Source organism: Euleptes europaea, chromosome 4, assembly GCF_029931775.1.
Source record: "Euleptes europaea isolate rEulEur1 chromosome 4, rEulEur1.hap1, whole genome shotgun sequence".
Taxonomy (NCBI): Eukaryota; Metazoa; Chordata; class Lepidosauria; order Squamata; family Sphaerodactylidae; genus Euleptes; species Euleptes europaea.
Genome location: NC_079315.1, coordinates 68298622 through 68324899, shown reverse-complemented (window position 1 = coordinate 68324899; position 26278 = coordinate 68298622). Strand labels below are relative to the sequence as shown.

Here is a 26278-nt window from a genome sequence, read left to right as displayed (position 1 = left end):
GAGGGTTATGATGAAGTGCCATGTCGCACCGAGCACTGCAGTGAGGAAGAAGTAGCCCTTCACCATTATGTGTGGAAGAGAGCACAACATAAATAAAAATGAACCCCAAAGTGGACACGTCATTACAATATACCATATTTTTCCGTGTATAAGATGATGCCTATTTTTTGAACCCAAAATTAAGAAATAAAAAATTTTGGTCCAAAATTGGGGCTCATCTTATACACGTCTTATACACAGGTAGCAAGTGGTGAACGTCCGGCTAGCGTTCAAACCGGTTGCTGCCCCCCCCCCCAGCTGGCTGTCTTCCTGCCCGTCAGCTGTTGGGAGAGGGAGAGCCCCACCCTGCCAGAGTAGCCCCCAAGCCCGAAGGTAGGCCTCAGTCTGCCCAGAGCCCGTGCCCCCCTTACAACCGACAGTACAGTCAGCAGTGCTCCCCTCTCCCACAGTACCCTCCGGGCCTCTCCTCACTGCACGCGGAAAACGTCGCCCTTCTTGCAGCTGGTAAAGAGGTTGCTGGTGTCCATGGCCCAGCCCGACAGAAGGCGCTGCATTGACCCTGCCTGGGGGGGAAGCATCGATGGAGCGGGCAGCGGCCGAGGCCTGGACAGGTGCAGCGCAAGAGAGGCGACGGTGGTTGTAAACACGGCTGAGGAGGCAATACAGAGCAGCCCGGGCCTGCTCTCCTTCCTTCTTTCTCTCGCGTTCTCTCTGTCCACCCTTCCTAGGCGCCCACCTCGCCCGACAGCAGCTGCCATAGAGCAGGCGAGGTAGAGCAGTGGTGCCTGTCTGTGCACCACTGGTTCGCTAGGAAGGCAGAGAGAGAGAAGGAAGGAAGGAGAGCAGGCCCGGGCTGCTCTGTTCGGTATCGCCTCCTTGGCCGTGTTTACAACCACCATCACCTCTCTTGCGCTGCACCCATCCCGGCCTCGGCCGCTGCCCATTCCTTCGACACTTCCCCCCCAGGCAGGGTCAATGCAGCGCCTTCCCTCGGGCCGGGCCATGGATTCCAGCAACCTCTTTACCAGCTGCAAGAAGGGCAACATTTTCCGCTTGCGGTGAGGTGAGGCCCGGAGAGTGCTGTGGGAGAGGGGAGCCCCGCTGACTGTACTGTCGGTTGTAAGGGGTGCACGGGCTCTGGGCAGACCGAGGCTACCTTTGGGCTTGGGGGCTACTCTGGCATCGTGGCGCGCACCCTCTCCTAACTGCTGATGGGCGGGAAGAGAGCCAGTGGCAAAAGAGGCCTCCGGCCCTGGCTGGCCGGGTTTCAACCGGTCGCTTCCCACCCCGCCTGTCAGCTGTCCATGTATAAGATGACCCCCAATTTTGGACCAAATTTTTTGGGAAAAAAGTCATCTTATATACCGAAAAATACAGTATATAACATTTTATTTTATTAAACTGTGCTGTGACTATTAAAAAATATTGTTATTGCAGCTTTTAGACAGCAGTCAGTGGTCCTAAAATGGTCTAGGATGCTGTATAATTATTAAGGCCAGGTAGCCTAAAACCAAGCACAAAGCCTGAAGAAGAGTAGTATGTAGGGAAGATTACTTTAACATCTTAAATAAAGCGCAGGCATGTTTTCTCCAAAATTTATTAGCAAAACAGTCAGGACTTGTGATCATACTTCATATGGAGACGCATGGTATCTACAGATTTTAAAAATTATTGGTATAGTTGCGGGAGGTCAGTTTGTTGTAGGCAGGAGGAAGGGTTATTCAACCACTAAAATTGTTATTCTATGTTGCTTTCCTTTCTGCAGGAAAATATATACGTGGACCTAGTATCTTTTCCCTGACAAGCTGAAAAATAGGGTTAAACACCTCATTCTTCACTGCCTATGCTCTTCTGATGTTTGGCACCCTTAATCAATTTGACACTATTTGGTTCTTGTAGGTTATCCGGGCTGTGTAACCGTGGTCTTGGAATTTTCTTTCCTGACGTTTCGCCAGCAACTGTGGCAGGCATCTTCAGAGTAGTAACACTGAAGGACAGTGTCTCTCAGTGTCAAGGGTGAAGGAAGAGTAATATATAGTCAGAAAGGGGTTGGGTTTGAGCTGAGTACTGTCCTGCAAAAGTAATGTGCTAATCATTGTCCTGTAAGTATCAAGATAATGTGCTAATGAGGGTATGGTATGTTAATATGGAACCATTGTATCCTGCAGGACAGTACTCAGCTCAAACCCAACCCCTTTCTGACTATATATTACTCTTCCTACCCCCTTGACACTGAGAGACACTGTCCTTCAGTGTTACTACTCTGAAGATGCCTGCCACAGTTGCTGGCGAAACGTCAGGAAAGAAAATTCCAAGGCCACGGTTACACAGCCCGGATAACCTACAAGAACCAATGAACTCTGACCGTGAAAGCCTTCGACAATATTTTGACACTATTTATTTAGTCATATATTTATTTGGAAAATATAGAGAGATACACTGCCTTTCCTGAGTCTAGTTCAGGGTATCTACAGAGATGTGACTTCTCTTTTCCAAGTTTGGGTTTGCTGTTGTGAACAGTCAGGAATTTTGGCTTTCCTAAGAGTTAAGCATCACTTCTACAAAAACCTCAGTTAAAATTAGCTGGCGCCTTTATACCTATATGGAATTCAGAAGTTTAAAAAAATCTTGGGCTAGGGAAGATTCAACCAGATAGTTTCAGTACCCTTCCACATTTCCCAATTTGTTATATTATCTTAGGGTTCAAACAATAGTATGTAAAATAACACTTCATTATTCCAAAATGTAATACTTAACTACAAATATAGTAACAACATAACTTGTAATATTGACTTTGCAGAAATATGTTGGTGAAGTTTTTAACATCATAAGTCAGCAGTCCACAGCCAGACCAGGATGCATTGTAGAACTGGATTCCATTACAGAGCTGGTAAGGACTTTTAAGAAGTCGGTGAAAATATTTTGTTGTTTTGAACTCAAAAAGGTTATTCGTAGAGACAGTGTTTTGGGGGAAACTGAAATCAGCTGAGAGTGTTGCATATTGCTAATATCCTGAATGTCATTTTAATGGATTATATTCAGAAAGGTGGGATATAAATTTTGTAAATAAATAATAATATTCTGTCAGCATTTGAGATCTTTGTCAATGTAATAACAAAGCATCTATAAATACATAGTAGTGATGTACATTGTAGTCATTCAACTATATTTATACAAACTTTGTTTACTTTAATTTAGCATGGTGGAAGAATGCAGTTACTCCATGTTTTTCAAGAAGATTTCATTTTGAATCACCATGAGACTAAACTGTCAGAAAAAAACACCCCGTTACTAGACTCTGGTAAAGCACATGCTTCAATAAACTTGCAGTAAAGTGAAAAAATTATGATTGTAACAAACATTTTTGTTTTCGTGGCTTACTGTTTTTTTTAGCAGTACATGATTTTGGTTTGACAGTGGATTCCAGTCCTATAAGCCACAAATGATATATTTTGTACAGTATTGTAATAGTATTATTAATGTCATTGCACCTACTGTTGCTCTTTGTGTTAACCTATGATATATCTAATAACAGTGCTTGCCCTCCCCATGTAGATAAAAAAAATCCATAAGAGGGGGATGTGTGGGGATAGTGTATATGTTTTTTTCAAACGCTGGGTATGTGTTAAAAAGTTCTTAAAAGGTTAAAACTAGGGGTGTGCACCCAAAAATGTCCGGTATTTTTCAGATTTGGGTTAAATAGACCCAATTTTGGGGGTGGGGGGGAAATCCAAAAAAGTCAAATCCCCAAACCAATATGGGCTTTTTTAGTCTTTTTTTAATATCTGGAAATTTTTGAGTTTATTAAACCCATTATGGGCCCCCAAAGAGGGTGCCCCATCCATTCTCCATTGTTTCCAGAGCCCCGCAAAGATTTCCCCATAGTTTCTTTATGCTGGGAAAAAAAATATTTCCGTGATTCTCAGCTCCAACATAGCTCAATGTTATGTCAATGGGGGATCTTTTCCAGGCTCGGGGGCGGGGGGCTGTTTTTCAAGATAGAGACACTTAAATTTGCAGCATAGCTGCTGGGGACTCTCCTTACATGAAGCTCCATTTGGTCAAGGGGTCCAATTTTATTGACCTGCATTTTTTCCCCATTTGGGGCCCATAAAATTGGACCCTCTGGCCCAATCTTCACCAGACTTGACTCTCCTTACGTCTACTTCAAAACACAGCTTCCCCAGAGCCCCAAAAATATTCCCTTAGGGTAAAATGAACCTGAAGAAGTCGGAAAAAATGCCCTTTTTTAGGATTTGCCTTTTCGGCTCCATTGAAATGGTGCCTTCTTCTTTCCTTTTTTTGGCATATCTAAATGCACACTCCTAGTTAAAACCACTGATAAGTAAACTACAGTGACTGCATGTGCACATATGCCTTTAAAAAAAAGTCATATACAGTAATGCAAAGAAGAGGAGGAAAGGTATGCAATTAACTGGGGAGGCTCACACTAGCAGGGGAGCCTGGTGATTAGGTATGTGGGCAAAGGGAGGGGGGGAAACATAAAATTGGGGAGGCACACAAGGGCAACGAGACATTTGGGTGGAGGGGGATCCAGACAATTGAACAGATAGGTAGGAGAAAGCAAAAATAGCAATGAATTAAGTGAGAATGTGAGAGGGGGGAATGGGCAATTGAGTGGGTTGATAAGGGGTTGGAGATTACAGGCAGCTGCTATCAGGCATGAGGATGGCAACAGAGTTTGGTGAAAGCTAAAAATAATCTGTAACGTTTTGTTTTGGATTCCCAGTCGTATAGCATTAATACTTTTAGAGTTAGGTAGTAAGGCATTTGGTATTCCCTGGCAAGGATTTTTTTAAAAAGATACATCAGAAACTTCAGGGAAGTGTGGAACTAGAATATTGTGTGTGAATTATTTCTTAAACCCCATCTTTATTCAAAATATTATCTGTTGAATTTTCAGATAATACAAATCAGCACACAAAGTGGTGGTGACTCCATATATAGTTGCAAAAAATATTATAAATAATGGGATAAAATTAGCTGTATAGTATAGGTTCCAATCTAGAATAGTTGCACATAATGGACTTTTTGTCTTACACAAAGTAGCAGTACCCTGTGCCACAGCTTGGACTAGCATTGCGATTTCCCTGTATGTATAAAGAATCCCTATGCAAAGAAGTTACAGTATTGAATACCAGTTGCATTTCTTCTTACACAAAGAAGCTCACTGAATTGAGACAATACTGCCCAAGTCAATTCATATTTACTCAGGAGTAAGTTGTATTGAGTTTAGTGGTATTTATTTCCAAGATAGTGGGCATAGGCTTTTGCAGTTTTCATGTTTCAGCTTACCTAGTGTACATTATAAATGGGAAAATAATTGTAGTCAGTAGTAGTTAACAGGTCAAATTGTTGTATTAAAAAGGAAATCTGTTCACATTTTTTACAGATTATCAGAAAAATGGGTTTTCTGAAAAATTCTATTTAGTCGTAATTGAACACATGCCAAACAGTTCAATGTTACACATGTGGAAACTACATTTGAAGTCTGTACCAGTCTCAGTGGGTATGTTCTTAATATTTGTAATATACATTGTCTAGTCATAAAATTTGTCTTTTTTGATGCTTTATTTTCTAATTTTGTAATGGTGGGTACAGTATTTTAAGCAGTTATTACTGCAGTACTGTCGTTCTGTAATCTGTTTCTTCCTTCATCCTGAAGTGGGCATGAGATATGGGGTTCGACTTCATTGTCCTTGCCTCAAAATTTTCTCTTGATCTAGAAAATATCCAGGCAGGAAAATAAATGTATGGGTTCTTGTTTGTTTATTTTGATAGGTAGAAACACAAGAGAGCATGATCCAGCCCAGGTTAAGCACTTTTAAGTCTGATTGAAGTCAACGAGGAAATTCTACCTTCCTGTGAAACTAGCTCTCCTGTGAAACCTTTTTATTTAAAACATTTATATTCCACTTTATCAATACACCTCAAAGTGACTTACAAAATAATAATTAAACAATATATAAAACAGCATACCTACAAACAAATTGGAATGAAAATTGAGCAAAAAAAATAGCAACAGGTAGAACAATCAATAGTAAATACTGGAAAATCCCAGTATTGATCACCAACAGCAATAGGTTCTCAGCCTAAGAACCAAAAGTGTAATATTTAGATTAAAAAGAAAGAAACAGATGTGGCAAGGATGTTAAACACGAAGAAGTGGGGAACTAACCAAGTGCGTCAGAGAATAAAATATTAATTTGGCAGATGGAGACTTTTTGTGTGGAAAGTTCCAATGTTTTGGCACCATATCAGAGAAGGCCTTATGTTTGTTGCTCATCCACCTTATCTCTTATAGTGGTGGCTCACACATCAGGATCTAAGCTGAAAATCTTAACTGGTAGGCAGGAAGATAGGCAGAAGGACAATTCTCATGTCAAGCTTTATAGCCAATAACCTGCATGTTGAATTTTGCCTGGAAGTGAGCTGCTAGTCAGTGAAGATTTTTTAAATTCCTTTCTATCCAGTGCAGGCTGACACAAGAAACACTTGTTGGCCTTATTCACCATCTCAGTCTTGCCTGGACTGAAGTTCAGTTTATTCATCCATTCCATTATTGATTCCATACCAGAATTCAGGTTGTGAGCTGCCTCACTGGACTCAGTTGAAAAGTAGTATAATTGGATGAAAGCTGCATAATAACAACCTCACTCTAAATCCCCAAACCAGCTGTTTCTTGTTAAACAACATGGGGGACAGAATAGAACTATGTGGATTTTTGTCTTTCTTGTGCAATGAGGTTGAGAAGTAATTCCCCAATGCCACACTCTGGAACAAATGAGCTATGTAAGAGCAAAACCCCTGGAAACCAGTGCCTCCAATACCCACTCCCAAAGGATATTGTGTTTGATGGTATCAGAAGTTGTGAGAAGGTCCAGGATAATCAACAAGGTTACACCCCTCCTCTTTCCTGGCAAACAGCACTTCTCAAACATTTTGAAGTAGGATCTACTTCTGAACTTAGTGTACCTTTCAAAAATGTAGTGTGCCATCAAGTTACCACCACCTCAAGGTGATCCCGTGGAGCTCCACCTTATAAGGTTTTCAAGGCTAGAGATGAGCAGAGGTGGTTTGCCATGTCTTCCCCCATTCAACTGCTTAGATTCCAGGCTTTGACAAGATCAGGCCAGGCTGGGTTATTAGGGCTTTTATCATTCAGGACCCACTCATAAAGTAACTCCATGCTACTCTTATAAAGTAACTCCAGTCTGAAAACTGGGACACAAACTAAATTGAAATGGGTCCAGATAATCTATGTTAGTCAAGAAAGCCTGGAGTTATCTGGCTACCAGACTGTGGTGCTGTGTTTTGCTTTGGCTGGATCATGCTCCGTATTTGAACACAGTATAATATAGGAGATAACCTTAAATACCTGCTTAGCAACATTAACTTGATTTTAAGAACACTAACTATAATATTAACTTTATTGTTTTGGTTTGCTTTGTGGCAGTTTGCTTTAATCCTAAAAGTTACTGTACTTTGCAAGATGTTGCTGTATAGGTGGTCCATCTCTAAATGTAATTCACTGTCAACAGCCAAGTCAAATGTACTGTCTGTATCAATGTTCTGCCTATATAGTTAACATATATTCTAACAAGAATAGTTACCTATTCTTTTACAAAGTTTAAGTGAGATGATGGCACAGTTGCCACTTTTTGATTATAAGATCTAATGTTCCAGCAAAAATTCTAAGGGTGGAGCACACTTGCCATCTCACAAACATGTTACTCCATTTTGGCAAGGGAATAAATAGTATACATTCTCAGAATTGAGCTAAAAGTAGTATTTACAAAGTTGCCACTGTTTTATGTAACAAAGTCTGTATTACTTTCTTCTAACTAAAATATTTTTTCTTTTAGATGAACAAATAAAGTCAAAGGCATTTGAAGCAATGTCTCACGAAGAAGACCTCTGTTCTCCAGATCAAGAGAAGCTCCAGTGTTCCTTCACACAAAAATATGAAGCTTGCCGAGAGAAACTTCAAAGTACCAGCCAACTTGCTCTTTTTTCAGAACTAGTTTATAGTCAAGAACTGAATTTGCCACAAGGAGTAGAGATAATAAGCATAAAGCCATCTGCAGGTTTGTAAATGATGAAAAGGGATGTGGGGATGAATGGGCATTTATTTGTACCTCTAACTCTTCCATCTGGTTGGATTCCATATTTTCATCATGCCTTAATTCTAATTTGAAAATCAAGCAGTTTACTAAAGTAAGCTTAGAACAAAAATAGTATTAAAATGGTACTTAAAATCATAGCAGTTATTATTGTGAACATCATAGTGTAAGACACAAGAATCTTTAGGGGATACTGCTTTTCTTAAACCCTGAAAATTTAGATTTACAATTTTTTTTAAACCATTGATATCCTGAGGATTTTCTTTTTAATTATAGGTCACCTGAGTTCTTCCTCCATATATCCAGTCTGTCATGCTCCTTATCTTCTTGCAACTTTATGCTCAGATGGTAAGGTTAGATTTTGGAGATGTAGAGTGACATTGGAATCAGGTATTGTTTCTGAACCAGGGAGTAGTCCAGATGTTGGTACGTATATATGGGAAGAATGGCCATTGCTAATTGAAGATGGATTTCTAAGTAGCAGTTCCCTTAATGTGCCAGGTAAACCTCTTGAAATTAGTTGTGCACATACAAATCGATTAGCTGTGGCATACAAGCGAAAAACACCCCAGAATGGTGGATCTTCTCAAGACTCTTCAGTGAACATTGGCATTTTTGAATGTGAATCTACTGGAGGATCTTGTTGGATATTGGAACAAACTCTTCACTTGGATGAACTACACCCAACATTGGACTCTTTGGGTATTGACAGTAACTCAATGGCAGATGGAAAGGAGAACATAATACCTAGCACAAAGCATTTAGTTCACTTAGACTGGATGTCTAGGGAAGATGGCTCACATATCCTAACAGTAGGTATTGGGCCAAAACTTTATATGTTTGGTCATCTGGCTGGGAAATTGCAAGAACAAACTGGTAAGGAAGCATTTGTATTGCCACTGTGGGAAAATGCTAAGACTTCAAACCCTTCCAGATTTGTATTGCTGCGATGTGTGGATTTAGTATCATCTGTAGAAGGTTCACCCCCTTTACCCATTTCTTTGTCTTGGGTTCGTGATGGGATCCTTGTAATTGGAATGGATTGTGAAATGCATGTTTATTCTCAGTGGCAGCCTCTTTCAAAGCAAGAGCCTGTTTCCACAGACTCTTACAGTGGGAGTACACCATCCATAACTAGTTTAATGAAACAAAACCAATCCTCTGGTCTCCATCCACCAAAGCGAGCATTAACCAGATCAATGACAAGTCTTGCACAGAAACTTAGTGGAAAGAGAACTGCATTCGACCTGTCGTTAGAGATGGAAGATTCTGGACTGTTTGAAGCAGCTCATGCGTTATGTCCAACTTTACCTCAGTACCACCCTCTTCAGCTTCTGGAACTCATGGATCTGGGAAAAGTACGTAGAGCAAAGGCCATTCTGTCTCATCTTGTTAAATGCATTGCTGGAGAAGTTATTGTCATAAATGAATCTGAACCCAGCCATGAAAGGCGGCACCACTCTCTCTCCATCTGTGCCAGTGGGAGCACTACACGGGATCCAAAGACGTTCAGCCACCGCCTTAGTGAAGTTTCAGACTATACAGAAATAGATTCTGTTCCACCTCTTCCTTTATATGCATTGCTTGCTGCAGATGAAGAATGTTCATATGCTTGTACAGAGAAGTCGCATAACCAAAGAAACATTAACAAACAGAATGTGCCAGATGAAAACTATGAAGATCTTTTTCAGAATTCCAGCCTACATACAGATGATCTTACTTTGTGTGACATAGATGAAGAAGACAAAAAGCCAAATGTTATTGATCTTTCTCAGTACAGTCCAACTTACTTTGGACCAGAGCATGCCCAAGTTCTTTCCCGTCACTTGCTTCATTCTAGTTTGCCTGGTCTGACCAGGATAGAGCAGATGTCATTAATGGCCTTGGCTGATACCATCGCGACTACCAGTACTGATATAGGAGAAAGCAGAGACAAAAACCAAGGTAAGCTCTCTTCACAATTGAAATTCAGTGTTTGTCATAACTTGGAATCATAGGATCATAGAGTTGGAAGGAACCTCTGGTCCAATACCCTGAACAATGCAGGAAATTCACAACTACCTCCCCCCCACACCCCTAGTGACCCCTACCCAATGCCCAGAAGATGGCAAGGAAAAACCCCTCCAAGATCTGGCCTGGAGGAAAGTTGCTTCCTGACCCCCAAGAGGCATTACTCTAGGCATGTAAGAAAAGGGCCCTGAGAGCCAAACACTGCCAAACCCTTCTTGCTCTCCCTCTCATAATCTGGCTAAGTTCACAGAATCAGCGTTGCTGTCAGATGGCTATCTAACCTTTGCTTAAAAACCCCCAAAGAAGGAGAACCTACACATTTAAAGAAACTTGTAGCTTCTACAAACTGTCACTTCAGGTTTGTATTGTATATATCTGATTGTAATGATCTTGAATTTTGTTACAAAACTCAAAACCTTTAAAGTTGGCAAGCTAGTACCACTATATATACAAAACAAACTGTTAATTATGGAAGGCAGTAGCTTGATTAGCTTGAGCTTGATTAATTTTCAGCTATGTTAAATAAGACAGGCTTGGAATAATTCTTTGTAAGTGCTGTTGTTTAGTGCAATGTTGGAATGTGGTGTCTTGAGTACTCTGTTCATTATGAATTTAATTATTATAGGTTTCAGCACTTTTAAATATCCTTTTACTCTTCTAATAGTGAGTTCCTGAGCAGAATGCCTGCACCGGGCTTAGGAGGCAACGCGGCAGCGCTGCCTCCAAAGGAGGTTTCGGCCCTGCCAAAACCTTCTAGCACAAAAAAATCTGTGCAACCCTCTGAGGGTTGCACAGGAGATACACTACCTAAAAGGTGGCATATCTTGGCAAAAAAAGGGGCGTTCCTGGTCCGAAACAGCTTAGGAGGCCGCCTAATGGCGGCCCTGCCCCCAATCTTGCACCATTACGCCCTGGGAACGCCTCCTGGGACGCTGGCGTGGCCTTTGCCAGCGTTCGGACACTGCCGGAAGGCTCCATCGGCGTCCCAGCCCGGCGCTGCCACAGCAGCAGCCGGCGACAGGCGTAACTTGCCTAGACGCCGGTGCGGGCCTTGCCAGGCCTCCTAAAGGGCTTTCACCCTGGTCTGTCAGTTCACATTTTGCTGTATCAAGAATTATAGTTGATTATAGAAATTAACTGTGCTCCATATCTGTCAATGGAACTCCTGGTTGGTGTATTGCATGACAACTCTTACAGAATAATTCTAGATGTGTAGCTGTGTTCGTCAGAGACATTAAAAACAGGAGTCATAAAACCATAAGAGCCCTGCTGCATCAGCCCACTTGTTCTCCTCTCCCGGCAATCTGTTTCATATAGTGTCTGGGGAGGACCACCAACATATCCAAGAGGCCAACATACCCACTGATGTTGCCTCTGAATGTGAAGTTCCTTTTAGTACCTGTGGCTAGCAACCACTGGTAAGACATATCCTCCATGAATCTGTCTAACCCTCTGTTAATGCCGGCTATGCTTGTGGCCATTGTTACGTTATGGGAGGGGCCGTGGCTCAGTGGTAGAGCATCTGCTTGGCATGCAGAAGGTCCCAGGTTCAATCCCTGGCATCTCCAGTTCAAGGGGCTAGGCAGGTAGGTGATGTGAAAGATCCCTGCCTGGGTCCCTGGAGAGCCACTGCCGGTCTGAGTAGACAGTACTGACTTTGATGGACCAAGGGTCTGATTCAGTATAGGGCAGCTTCATGTGTTCATGTGTCCACTGCCAGTGAATTCCACAATTTAATTACTCATTGAGTATAGTCGCACTTCCTTTTGTCTGTCTTCAATCTGTTGCTCATTAACTTGACTGGGTTCTCCCAATTTCTAGTATTATGGGAGAGGGGGAAAAACTTCTCGCTACCCACTTTCTCAACCCCATGCACAGTTTCATAAACCTCAAGTCTAGTATGTTCCCTTGTAGCTGTATTATTTTCTAAACTGAAAAGTCCAGACTCCTCAGACTTTCCTCATAGCAAAGGTACTATAACACCTTAGTCATCTTAGTTTCCCTCTTCTATACTTTTTCAAGCTCTGCAGAATCTTGATTTGAGATAATGGCGACCAGAATTGCTCACATTATTCCAAATGAGGCCCTACCATAGCTTTAAGCAGGAGCCTTACAATAGTGGCAGTTTTATTTTGATTCTTTTCCTATCTGTCCCCAGTATGGAGTTTACATTTTCACCACTGCTGCATACTCAGTGTTTGCAACTAACTGCCCACTACAACACCCAGATCTCTGTCCCTCTCAGTATTAGCCAGTCCAAACCCCATCAGCATATATTTAAAATTAGGATTTTTTGTTATAGGTTGCACAGCCACACACTTACATACATTGAACTTCATCTGCCATGTAGTTGCCCTGGCACCCAATTTACAGGGATACTTCTTGAGCTCTTCATAATCCACCTTGGTTTTCAACATCCTGAGTACTACGGTCTTATCCATGAATTCGGCCACTATACTGTCCCCCTGTCTTGTGGCATCTTTAATTTCAGTGTGCCACAAGATACCTGTTTATTCTTGTTGTAGAGAAGGTTCCTCCTCTGTTGGTACAGCATGATAGCTTTTGCTGTTGGAATGTACAAATGAGGGCGGCACGAAGAGTCCTTGTCTGCTATCTAGTGCTGTGCTTTAGCTACACTATTTTGAAATCCTTTGTATACTGCAATAGTGGTAATACAACCTTCTGCTTCTTTCTTTCAAGAAACTATTTTGAATGCAGTCAATACCAACATACTCTGAAAAATATCTTCATGAAATTCTACAGCATTTTCACTGTATCTGTTCCCTGTGAGCATGTACATAGATATAATTTGGTGCACAGTACTCCAATCCAATGGTTTCTAACTTTTGCCTCACGCAGATGACTTTGCTTCTCTCCATTGTCAAACAGTCCATAAATAAGAGCCATGGGTGTGCCAAATTGGATATCATTTAAATCCATGTAAAATGAGATTGCTGATTGAAAAGTCATACTATTGTTGTCTTTGGAAAGAAATATACCAACTAAAACCTTGTTCCTAGGAGGAGAAACACTTGATGAATGTGGCTTAAAATTTCTTTTGGCTGTCCGTCTTCACACTTTTCTGACAACCTCTCTGCCACCTGCTCACAGAGCCCAACTGCTTCATCAAGGTAACACTTTCCCCTCCTCCCACTTGTGTATACACCAAACATTTAATAGTCTGTTGTTTATAAGCACAAATAAGATGAAACCGTGTTAAGGAAATATGTGGGTTTGGGCAACTTTTATATTGTGCTTATTAGAAGTAGCATTTCCCGCTGGAAGCTAGATTGCCTTCTTAACAAACAAGCCCAAGCTTGTTTGGGCTGTAATTGCTTTGATTCTGGATCGGATGTTGTTTAGGATTCAAGTATATCTATGAGCTCCTAAGTTCAGCTACTTTTGTATTCTGGTTATTTAAGTTTAGTAATTCATCAGATATCAACATAATGCAGTTTATAACTTCTAAATTTATAATGTCAGTTTGAGAGAATTGCATGTACAAATTATAATAGTGATGATATTTAGATGTTCCATGGCCTCATTCATAATGACAATATGAAGACAAACTTTGGAAGTTCTCAGGCTTCTCCCTCCCCCCTTATCTCTCTTTGCATAAGGTTCAGGAATTGAAGAGTTCCTGGTCACAAATAACCCCTTCAATTGTACCATGCAGACATTCCGCTGAAGAAAAAGACAATTTCACCACTCACTGAAATCCCCTGGCCCAGTTTGGTTTTTTGTTTGCAAGGATGCCTAGACTCTAGGCAGTGCCTTTTGTTTGGACAGGGGGTGCAGAGGGGTGACAAGAGCTGAGAATGGCAGGGAAAGATCCGCTTGTACCTGTAGAATGTCTGTTATATGTAATACATGGTTTGTAGCTGTGCAAAATTGCTGCTTTAAAATACTTAGTTCAATGTTTGGTGTGGGGCTCTAGGTATATAGCAAATTAATATCTTATTAGGTTTTCAGTAAACAATTATGAATATACTCTTTTTGGATAATTACAGGTTTGTCTTCTAGTCATTTTGCCTGGGCATTTCATTCAGTGGCAGAAGAAGAATTGCTAACCATGCTACCAGCAATGCAGAAAGGTGATCCCACATGGCCAGAACTCAGAGCAATGGGAATAGGATGGTGGCTTCGAAATACTCATAGTTTGCGCAGATGCATTGAGAAGGTAAATTTAGTTTATAATGAACTGTGTTGCATCAGATGATCATCCTGATATTACATTTGTTCCTAGTACAATGATATGGCTAATTTTAAGTACTTTAATTTCTGTTGTTGATTTAGATCCTGTTTAATAAGAGGGGAAACAAATTTTCAAAAGTTCTTTCTTCCCCTATAGCCTGATATGCCTCATGAGGACAATGTGGGGCTTTTCATTAAAAAGGGAGAATCAGTAAAATCTCCCTGCCCCCACTTTCCATTGATGGAAATACTTTTTGCAAGTATGCATTCCTTCCCCTACTACTAAATAAGTTAGCTTGGTTCCAAGCAGATATTTTTGTATCTTTTGAAATATTGGAAATTCTGGCTGTTTTGGAAGTAGTTCTGCTGTTTAAACAAGAGAATATATTCGAGTATAGTCATAACTAGGGCTGTCAAATAAAAAAAGTTCGGTACAGTTCGGATTTGGCCGAATTTGACCCTTGTGGGTTCGGTACGTGCCAAAGTCCAAACTCCCCCGCTTCGGATCCCCGGTAATTCGGGGGGATCCGGAGTTCGGGGGAAAATTCGGCCCCCGCGCGCCTTCAGAGGGATTCCCTGAAGGCGCGTGGGGGCCCTTTAAACTGATCTGCGCCTCCCAGCTCCCGGCCGGGAGGCTCAGATCAGTTTAAAGGGCAGCCCGCGCCTCTCCAGCGGAGCCCGCTGAAGGGGGGCGGGCTGCCCTTTAAACTCATCTGAGCCTCCTAGCTCCCGGCCGGGAGGCTCAGATCAGTTTAAAGGGCAGCCCGCGCCTCTCCAGCGGAGCTCCCGGCCGGGAGGCACAGATGAGTTTAAATGACAGCCCGCCTCCCTTCAGGGGAGCCCGCTGAAGGGAGGCGGGCTGCCCTTTAAACTGATCCGAGCCTCCCAGCTGGGAGGCGCAGATCAGTTTAAAGGGCAGCCCGCGCCTTTCAGCGGGCTCCCCTGAAGGGGGGGCCGAATTGGCCGAATTTATTTGCGAACTCCCGAACTCGCTGAATTCGGCTCCCCGGTTGCCCGCCAGTTTTGAGTTCGGTTCCTCCCGAACTAAAAACCGCCGAATCAGGGGAAATTCGGTTGATTTTCAGTTCGGACCGAACCGAATTGACAGCCCTAATTATAACCACATCTTTTGAGACAACCATATCATTGTTACCTAAAGATCGGGTTTTCCTCTATTGCTTGTGCAAAACTACATGGCAGGATTTAAAGGAACAAGGCCAGATGCACATCTTTTACTTAAGTCATTTATGTTGATTGTACTTCTCAATGCTTGGCTTCCAGAAAGAGCAATAACAAGGATGTTGAAATAAAACTTTTAAATATAGAAACACTTTCCATGTTCCAAAAGTCATACACCCATAGATATGACCAGTGAGAGATCAGGGCAGGACCTTTAAAAGAAGGCCCAATCTCCCAGGGTCAGCAAGAATTCCACATTCAAATACATGAGGGAGCCCAGTTCAGTCATTCCCTTCAGTGATTTAACAAGGGAAACTGAGTTTCCGCATATCCTCTTTCGGGAACAAGCCTGTCCGTGTAGGCCTAGTGGGGGTGGGGTTCGGTGTGCAGTTCTAATACATGCAAATCCTGAAATCTCTGCCATCCTAGGTATATTATACAGTCAGCTTGATTAGCTCTCCTGTAATGTAGGATTGTTCTGATTTTCCCAACTGAGTGTTCTTATACGCAGCCAAGAGGGCGAAGCCTAAATTATCAGTTTTAGCAAATTAAATTAGCAAATTGCTGTGACCATCTAGATGTTTTAGATGTTTCCCAGTGTTTCATAGTCCTGACACAGATTGCAGTAAGTAATGTTTGAATTTGCTTTTAGGTACTAAAGTTATGTCATAATTAGTAAGCAATTAAATTGAAGCTTGTTGGGAAGGCTGATGTTGACAAGGCTTATTTTTTCCCATTATGGTTGAATATTGCTTGCCAGATATCTGTGTGGAAATAAAAGTAATTTTGACTTTCATTAGATACATTGATTATTTGATATGCACTTTATTTTGCAGGTTGCTAAAGCAGCCTTTCAAAGAAATAACGATCCACTAGACGCAGCCATTTTTTACCTTGCAATGAAAAAGAAGACTGTGATTTGGGGGTTATACAGGTATGTAATAGGGCTTAATGCTGCACATATAGAAAACTGCCTTTCCTGTTCTACTTCTTGTGGCCAAGGAACAGTAGTATGTTTCAGCTTGTGTAAAAACTTAAAATGACTCTTTAATGCTGAAATTATATAGTTAGAATGCATGGACTTTCCATTGTGATTTTGCCATTAGCAGTACAAATGCCACCTTAGAGACAAATCCTGCCACTGGAAACTGCATGGGAACCCAGAAAAGCTTGTTTCTGGTGTCCATAAATATGCCCTGCTGACAAGACATGACTGATGGTTAACCCCTGCTCCCCATCTTCTTTAAAAAGCTTTGGATAGTACCCAGAAAAAAGGGCAGAAAAACCCCACCCTTTCTGCTGGTGAAAGCTTCCCCTCCCCCAGCGCTGAGCAAACAAGCTCTTTCTAAGGTGAGTTCCCCCAATGTATGTCTGACTGCGATTCCAGCCACATACCCATGTCCAAACGTGCTGGGCATATTTTGTAATTATGCCCTTAGGGTCATCTGAGCCACAAAAAGAGCCCTTAATGCCTTTTCTGATTTCACCAACAAGATCGCTCTGCCCCAGTTCCTGCATCCCTTCACACAGTTAAACGTCCTTGAACAGGCAAGGGGAAGGCGTGACAGGCAGGCAGAATGGGCCCCATTATGAATGGAGTCTGATTCCTAATGGGTTTCTGATTACCCAACCGGAATTTCGTATTCAGAGTCACCCAATTCTGAATTTGGCCCATCGTTACAAGACATGCACCAAGTATCCCGTGATGGTATCTTCTACTTTCTTTATTCACATATTATGCTACTGATTCTTCTGACTATGGTGGTAGTTTGTAACCGTATACCTTCAGAGGAAAAAGTGGCATGAGCAGTTTGCTGGTATTCAGGCTGCAGGCTGTTCCTACTGGGTGTCTTGGAGTTATCTAAAGGTAAATATAAAATTGGATAATTTCACACAACTGAGTACTTGAATTGGGCAGAGACTTGTGTTTGAAATTTTCAGAATCACATTGTACATTCCAGATTAGTTTCTGGGTGCCCATTTAAATCACTTAATTATGATCCTCATTTGATATATAAAATACTTAATTACAGATCCCTAAGAGATACTAAGATGACACAGTTCTTTGGACACAATTTTACAGAAGACAGGTGGCGCAAAGCAGCGCTGAAGAATGCTTTTGCTCTGTTAGGAAAACAACGTTTTGAACATTCTGCAGCATTTTTCTTGCTGGCTGGTCACCTAAAAGATGCAGTTGAGGTAATTCACTTAAAACTACAATACAATACATATTCTGAATAGTTCACCAGTTTATGTTAATCCAGTAAAATGTTTTTCTCTGTTCACAAAAGGCTCCTGCATTTGTTTCAAATAGGTCTGTCTAGAGAAGCTACATGATATTCAGTTGGCCCTTGTAATATCCAGACTTTATGAATCAGAATTTGAAGTATCTGGGACCTTCAAATCAATTCTGCAGAAAAGAATTCTGGGAAGCCGGCATCATAGCAAGGAAAGTCCACTAAACACACACAGTGATCCTTTTCTTCGAAGTATGGCTTACTGGATTTTGGAAGATTATAGCCATGCTCTTGATACTCTTATAAGCCAACCCAGTGTGGATGAGGGAGGTAAGTTAAAATTCTTTTTAAACATATTCTTCAGCACTAATACATATTGAAAATAATCCTCTGATATATCAATGGACAGTAAATTTTAAATTTATGTGCTGTAACCATTCAACTAAATAAATTCACAACAGTGCGGTCATGTAGACCCTGTTCATATCTATCATATAGTAGAAAGAATTTCTCAGAAAATCAGAACTTCAGATTGTACTTCCTTACAGGATTGTACATAGGGTGAAACTGTGGGCCTCAGGTTCAGCTGTTGTCTTGTCCAGTCCTTACCATGGTCTTCTTAAAATAGAGAAGCATTTTTTTATCTTGAAGAGTCCAGGTGATCCTGCATTCAAATAAGTATGAAATCTCACTGTCTTTCCCCTTCTCTGTTTGGGCGAGCAGAGACCCCTTCTTTTCATGAAACAGAGGCCTATTTGCACTAAGCATTTCCTTTACAATACTAAGATTTCCTTAACAGCCTATTTTAGTAATCATCACTTCTGTGGTGTTTTTCAGATACAATTCAAATAATGCTTATTATTTTTTGTTTGCTGAACTTTTTCTTCTTCTCTAGGAACCCAAAAATACTTCAAAAAAATAAGAATACAATAAATATATGCCTGTGTAATTTAATGTTGACTGACCAGTTGTTTTTAGTATTAATCATTCAGATTACCATTACATGCATTGTAGTATAAATTATTTAGGTCCAGGGTTCTTTACTAATATCAAATGTATCCTCAGAATTTCAAATGTATCATTGTTGTCATTTGTATCAGTTGTGTTTTTCTGAACACTAGCATCTTATGGTGTACTTAATTTAAAAGGTAAAGCAACCTACATTCTCCGAATGGCTACAGAATTCTCAGAGTGGTTATTTTATTTTAGAGAGGTCAGGCAATTTATTGGGGATAAACTATGACAAATATTTCAAGGTGTTCTGGTGTGATATTTTTACAGATGAAGGAAGCATCTCAAATTGTCACCCTTCGGTATTTAATTTTTATAACTACCTAAGGACACATCCACTGTTGCTGAGACGCCATTTTGGTTCTTCTGACTTATCCTCTACAAGAATTTGTGTAACTGGAGAAAATGGACTAGCAGATGAAATCAATTTAGATGAAAGAAGATTATTCTTCACTGCAGCATATGCTCATTTAAAAACTGGTTGCCCCATGTTGGCTTTAGAAGTTTTATCAAAGATGCCAAAAGTGGTCAAAAAGTCAAGGACTTTAGGAAAAACACCTAGCTTGATGGATACGAGCAAAGACAATTCATCTGCTTCTCCAGGACCAGTGGAATCAAGGGATGACCAGTCCCCCAGCAGTGACTGGTCACAAGCAGTAGTAAACGGTTTAGGATCATCTTCAGACTTCTCAGACAAACATTCAAGCTCTGCACTTTCTTTTGATTGGAGTCAGCCAAGTATGACATTGCCAGATGAACCTTTGGAGCTAAAGTGGGACAGTGACAAAGGTGAAGAAAGTGAAGATTCTTGTCTTGAAATGAAACCTTTGCAAAAAACAGTACATGAGAAGCCAAATGAAGTTAGTACTAGCTACACAGAAACGTACAGTGCAGCTATTGAAGATGACGCTTTAAGTTTATCAGAAGACATCATTTCAACGCAGCTGAAATTTAGGGCCTGCTTGAAGATTCTCACCATGGAACTCCGTACGTTATCCACTGGCTATGAGGTAGATGGTGGAAAATTAAGATACCAGCTTTATCATTGGCTTGAAAGAGAAGTGGTAGCTCTTCAAAAGACTTGTGATTATAATGTAGAAGCAGAAGATATTCAGTCAGGAATTAGCCCAGTAGTGGATGAAGCCTCATTAAGTGAAACAGCTGAAGAACTGTCTGACAAACAGCTAAAAGTTCAGCAAAAGGAAAATTCTCAGAGAAGACAGTGGCTTGTGAAATACCAGTCACTTTTGAGGATGTTTCTAAGTTACTGCATCCTCCATGGATCACATGGTGGAGGTTTGGCATCTGTAAGGATGGAACTGATTTTGCTTCTACAAGAATCCCAGCAGGTATGCTATTTTCTTCTTCTTGTTTAGGTATAGTAGGTATGCAAAATAATTATAGTGGAAGTGTGTCATTTACAAAATTATGCAGCCTGTACTACTTTAGTAATGCCATTTCTTCTTGGTTATATGTTCCTCAAATAACATGCAAGTGGTTTAGTTGTACTTAAATGTCACTGTTACAGAGAGTCATATGTTGTTAAGCTTAATTCCAATTCTTTATTGCTATTGAGTACAGCTGAGTTCACATCTTACCTGATGTTTATTGTAATGTCCAAGCGGAAGCTGTTGTACTAGGAACCAAATTGTGAATGAGCATTCTCTGACCCCATCATTTATTACAACTAAACTTGGTATTTGAATTGGTGGCTTGAGCCCATCAAGGCAAAGTTTTGTTGACCAGGCGTGGGAGACAGCCAGGCTTCTGTATTTGATTGTGCCTAGTGTGCACATTTCTGCCTATGGCCGGGATGTCAAACTCATTTGTTACGAGGGCCAGATATAACGTAAATGTCACTTGGTTGGGCTGGGCCATGCCTCACCAGCCCAGAGTGGGGGGGGGGGGCTGCTTCGGCTGGTGAGTCCCCAGCGGGCTCACCAGCCCAGATCATGAGTGGGGGAGTAGCTGCCTCAGCTGGCTCGCAGGCCAGGTAAGAGCTCTCATGGGGCCAGATCTGGCCCACAGGCAGTTTGTTTGATACTCCTGGCCTGCAGAGCTTTCAGGGCAGGGGGTGTTCCAGCACAGTCTTGGGTAATTTTCCAGGTAAACAATAAGGTTCTTGGTTCCAATTTTAGTTTCCCAGAGATTTTCTTCCTTTTGATGTTCTGTGCGTTGGAGGAATGGCACCATGGACTTTGTTAATTGCCATGTGGCATTGTCACTTTGTGTTCAGCTGCAATTAAAAATGGGTGGTAATTCTAATCCAGCTACAAATGAAAGAGTGATGCAGATGTATGAGATGCATTATATGATAGAAATGTCTTCATTAAATAAAATTCTGTAGAAAGTAACTGTTGTTGAGCATTGCAGTAGTGTGTAGTGTCCTGTAAAACTCAGGTGCTAACCAGATTTTTTACATTTTCCCCCTACAAAGGAACAGACAGAGCAATTGCCTACTAATAATATATCAGAAGAAAATTCAATACCACTTCTGTTCGCCTGTACTGCAAGTGCCAAAACTGTGGTGGCCAATCCATTGTTACATCTTAGTAACCTGACACATGACATGCTACATGCAATAATAGACCTTGATTCTCCACCTCATCCAGATATACAGAACAACAAGGCGAGTGCACTGGCAATAATATCAACCAGTTAATGTTTGTTGTCTTGTTTAATTTTTTCCTTAAATCCTGGAAACATTTATATTTATGCATATATGTTTCATATAGCACAGAAGTCTGCCCTTTGAGATATCGTAAACAAGTCTGTATTAGTATATGTGTCTCAATGTTTTCAGGCCTGTAATATCATTTAACCATTTGCAGGTCACTTGGTAAAATATTTCTACATTTATCCAGACCAGATTTCTCTCTGAAGTATAATATGTCCTACAAATCTCTCTTCCAGATACACGTAATGCATACATTAGCAGCATCTCTGTCGGCTTGCATATACCAGTCCCTTTGTGGAAGTCACAACTATAGGTAAAGATCTTTAAAAGTGGTATGGTGCACACAAGAACAGAAACTCTCTGTTTAATGGTCCCTGTATTTTGGGGTAATAACTTAAGCCACAGATACAACCCTCCCCCAAAAAATTCCCTTATCTGTTCTATTCTCTGTATTCCCGCATAACAGGGTTTATGAGGTGCTTCAGGCCCTGTGCAGTATGTGCATTAAACTATGTGCATTAAACTAAAAAGGCTTTGGGGGAAGCAAGAGGGTAAAACTTTAACACCGCACATGCAAAATATGGGCTTCTAATGTGATACAAACTCTCATTTAACAACACTATAGACATTTTATAATGATGCAACAGTTATGAGAAGAACGTTCACCGCTCTAAGAAGTCTTGAGCTGAAGGAAAAAGTTACAAGCCATGCATAGCTGTATCCCTGCACTATAGACAAGGATTTTTAGTGTTGTGTATTTTACAAATGAAATAGGATTCCTTGTCAGATCTTTTTATTCTTTTAATTGGCAAATGTGGACTCAGTGTCTGATTACTAAAGTGCTTTTTACAAGCATTTTACAAGTTCAAAATTAAATATATTGATAGCTGGAACCTATGTGCTATGCATTAAAGAAATGTGTTCAGTTAATACAACCACTGGTTTTATTTGAGCTGAATTTCTTTTATATAGTTCATTACAAGCAAATCAATTCACTGGAACAGTCTACCAGACTCTGCTGCTTTCTCATCGACGTTCTTTAAGAACTGCAAGCTTAGACGAAACAGTAACTCCCAATACTGCACCAGCTCAATGGCCAGGTACTGTTTGTTTACTTGATGTATATACCACCTCTCCGGACACTTTCTTTGTTTTTTTTAAAGATATTTTATTAAGATTTCAGAAATAAAACAAACATATACAAGCACTCCCATTCATACAATATGTGCTCACTTCAGGTTAACAGTTGACATAAACATTGTTCTAGTATTAAAATATTTGCTTAAACATTACTAACCATAATTTTAAATTATACTCAAAAAAGTATTATCTATATATACTACTCATTCAAGATATAAAACTATCATTTTCTATTGCTATTGATGGATCTCTTTATAATTTCCATTTAACATATTCAAAATAACATTCCCATTTCTGCATTGAATCTTCAATTATTCTTCCCCTCATGATATTAGTTAATCTGGCCATCACCGCATATTCTTCCATTTTCTGATGTCATTTATCTAAGTCTCTCTCCGGACACTTTCTTGAGGCAGTTCACAGAACAAAAACTCTGCAATAAAAACATAAAACAGCAACATTTTAAATGATGAATAACAAAACAAACTGGGGTGAAGAAGCATCTAGCAGCCTAAAATGATATTTATAAAGCAGTCTTCAGGTTAGAAGTGCTCATTTTTAAAAATCTAAAAATTATATCTGTTTAAAATGTGTATTTAAAAAAATCTGGTTTAAGACGTAAAGGTAAATTAGCCATCAGACAGACCACAAGGAGAAAGGCATTCCAGAGGTGAGGTGCCACCACTGAAAAGGCCCTGTCCTTGGTCACCATCTGCATCTCTTCCACAGACAAGGGTACAGACAACAGGGCTTAGGAAGAAGATCTTTAACTGGTGGGCTGGGCAGTACACTTGTCCTTCAGTGATTTTGTTCTTTGCCAAGTTAGTCACGTTAGGAGTCAGATGTGTATAATAATCTCCCTAAATATGAGAATTCCCCCACCCCCCACACACACACTTTACTCAAGCAGAGAATTCTTGTGGGCAGCTCAACATCTTGTGTGTCTTGAGAATGTGCTGCTTGTATACACCTTGCACAGCAAGCACAAAGTGTGGTTGATACACGCTTATGTACATGCATCTTTAAATGTTTATATTAACATGTATGCAAGTACACATGTATTGTCTATACTTTAAATGCTCATTTGCATTATAATTTGATGCATTGGCATATGATGATCTGCTGCTTCCAGTTGCCAGTATTAGAGGTGCCATCTCGAGTCTGCATGCAGTAGATTATTATGAGAAAAATAGGCTCCCATAGGTGTTCATGTAAGGCTTAAAATTATATATAATTCTACACCAGGGACTTGGCATAAATTGTAGACGTTTCTAGAGAATTGTAAATGAATCATCGGTCTTAAAGAGTTCACAATACAGGGCCTATAATTCCACCTTCTACCCAATATCTCTGAGGATAATTGCAAATTATAGTGAATTCTGTTTTTTTTAAGTATGGTTATTTTTATTTTTCTAGGAATAACAGCTTTAATACAGTTATTGAATTGTGCTGGGGAAGAAGCCCAACCTGGGATCACTATTTTGCTATGTGAAATTCTGACAGCAGTCTATCTTAGTCTCTTCATCCATGGTTTGGCCACACATTCCAGCAATGAATTGTACAGGATCGTGGCCCATCCTCTTAATGACAAAATGTGGTTTGCTGTCTTCGGTGGAGGAGCTAAGATCCCTAAGAGAGGACAAATCCAACAAACAGCAAAAACGGGTTAGTTTACACTTTTTATTTTCTTTACTTTCCTTAGATTCAAACCATGTGTGAACTTAGTTCTTTCTTACTTTATAAACTGGTTCAGCTAACTGAAACTCGTTATCTTTCCTGATATCTGCTACAGTCAGGTCTAAGTAAATTAACATCTTTGAGTGTTCTAGATGTTGTTTTTTAAAGTTCCAGGCATTTGCCATGCAGCCTCTAAAGTAATGTCAACTTGTTGGTAATTGAAGTATGGATGTTAGTATTTAAAATGAATGGTGAAAAGTAACTTTCCTATATTTAAAATAATCCTATTCCATCATTCTAAGAGCAGTGTATTTTTTCTTTTTTTGGCAGGTAGGCACTTCCCTATGCCTAGCCCACATCAGGTAGTAGTATTCTCCATGGAATGCGTGGGGTTTACCAAATCTCTAACAGCCATCACTACTCATAGCCCTACCAAACTTGCAGGCAAGATATTAGCTTCAGTTTTAGGCATTTAAATCCAGTGCTGATGTGTGATCTTGCATATTTAGAAATACAACTAAAAAGAAAAATTTCTGTTTTGTAAGTCATGGCTTCATGTTTTAATTGTCCATTATTTACATTTATAATAACCAGATGAGTTGAATTCTGAAGGGAAACTATATTGGCCATTCATATGTTTGGAACACTCCTTCCTGAATCACATGTAAATACTTTCAATAATATTGAAGTGAGACCATGACTTGCACTTACCAGAAATATTTCCAATATATTTTGTTCATTAAGGCTGCTTGTTTTGTTTCACAAGACCATAATGATATGGCTGTGGATTTCTAAGTGTTAATGTAGCTTATAGAAGTAGTATTTGATTCTTAGTGAAAATGGTTCAGTAGCTTCCAAAGACCAGATTCAGACAGCAAATAGTATAATGTAAAATCTGGCATTCCCATGGTAATGAAGTGACAATATTTCATTTTGGCTATATTATAAATAACATAGGAAATACATAATGGCCTTATGAAAAAGGCTTATGTACTTAGTATTTTTATATCGCATTGACCTTAACTATCACAAGATGCTTCTTTATATTCAGGTACTGCCCACCCCCAAAAAAATAATCACCCATGTGAAATTTTAGAAAGGTCAAATAAATAAAGCCTTTCAGTATATAGAGGACATGTGTGATGTCAATGAAGAGAATTCAAATTTGATTATGGTCTCACAGTTGGTTCCTTAGGAGCATTAAGCCAAGTTGTTTGGATGTGTTCATCTGTCATACTAATTGATTTCAGTGGGACTTGAAACCCACCACATGGTCTAGGATAGGAGCTTGCCTTTGTCACTCTCTCACTTACTTTCCTCCCGCCTCCCCCATTTGTATTTGCAGACACATTTTAGTCTGTTCTGGGCACCTTCTTATGAAGAAGGAGTTAGGGCATGTTGTGTTTTGTGTGTGGGGGTGTGTGCACATGCTTGCTTTGTGTGACTGCAATAGAGATTTCAGTAATACAAGTGTCTGAACCTGATAAATGAGATTTTTATAAGAGAGCACTTGGAAGGCTACAGTAAACCCAAATAAAGTTCACCCATTATGAAAAAGGATGCATTTCTACTTTCTGCACTGTGGTTTGACTGTATTAAACTTTCTAGAGAAAGGTTAGATCAGACTTCTTTTTATGTGCCCGTGAGTAGCATAATGTATGAAGTGGTCCTTGGTTTGCATACTGGAATCCAGCAGCAATCAGTTTTCTGAGGTAAAGTCTGTATGCAAGCTTCAGAGCGAGAGTTGGAAGGAATCAAGAGTAGACTACTTGAACTATTCTGCCCAAAGAGGATGTAAATTTATCAAGCAGGAGCAAAGGTTATAACTTGGACATAGCTTAGTGCTATGGGGAGTGGTCACAGCTGTAGGGTAGACAATATTCTTTGCCTGCGGAATGTCTTCAGTTCAATCCCTGGCATCTGCAGTTTTAAAAAGAAAAGTGGCAAGGCTGAGTGACATTCCAGTCCGGCACTTAAACATCACAGCAGATCAGTGAGATAGTTCTGGG

At 40.3% G+C, this 26278-nt stretch overlaps 1 protein-coding gene across 2 annotated transcripts in view; it reads left to right on the top strand.

The window, feature by feature from the left end:
- DMXL1 (Dmx like 1) overlaps positions 1-26278 on the top strand; it is a 102331-nt gene that overhangs the window by 35067 nt on the left and 40986 nt on the right. Inside the window, exons 14-29 of one of the 2 annotated variants that reach the window (XM_056847833.1) lie at positions 2801-2890; positions 3199-3301; positions 5414-5530; positions 7887-8108; positions 8421-10088; positions 13175-13285; positions 14165-14334; positions 16364-16461; positions 17561-17726; positions 17842-18094; positions 19046-20124; positions 21213-21404; positions 21689-21765; positions 22425-22552; positions 24009-24257; positions 24600-24713. In XM_056847833.1, coding sequence (XP_056703811.1) covers positions 2801-2890; positions 3199-3301; positions 5414-5530; positions 7887-8108; positions 8421-10088; positions 13175-13285; positions 14165-14334; positions 16364-16461; positions 17561-17726; positions 17842-18094; positions 19046-20124; positions 21213-21404; positions 21689-21765; positions 22425-22552; positions 24009-24257; positions 24600-24713 — 4837 coding nt within the window. The remainder of the gene's footprint in view (positions 1-2800; positions 2891-3198; positions 3302-5413; positions 5531-7886; positions 8109-8420; positions 10089-13174; positions 13286-14164; positions 14335-16363; positions 16462-17560; positions 17727-17841; positions 18095-19045; positions 20125-21212; positions 21405-21688; positions 21766-22424; positions 22553-24008; positions 24258-24599; positions 24714-26278) is intronic. The other variant, XM_056847834.1, reaches the window with a different exon arrangement.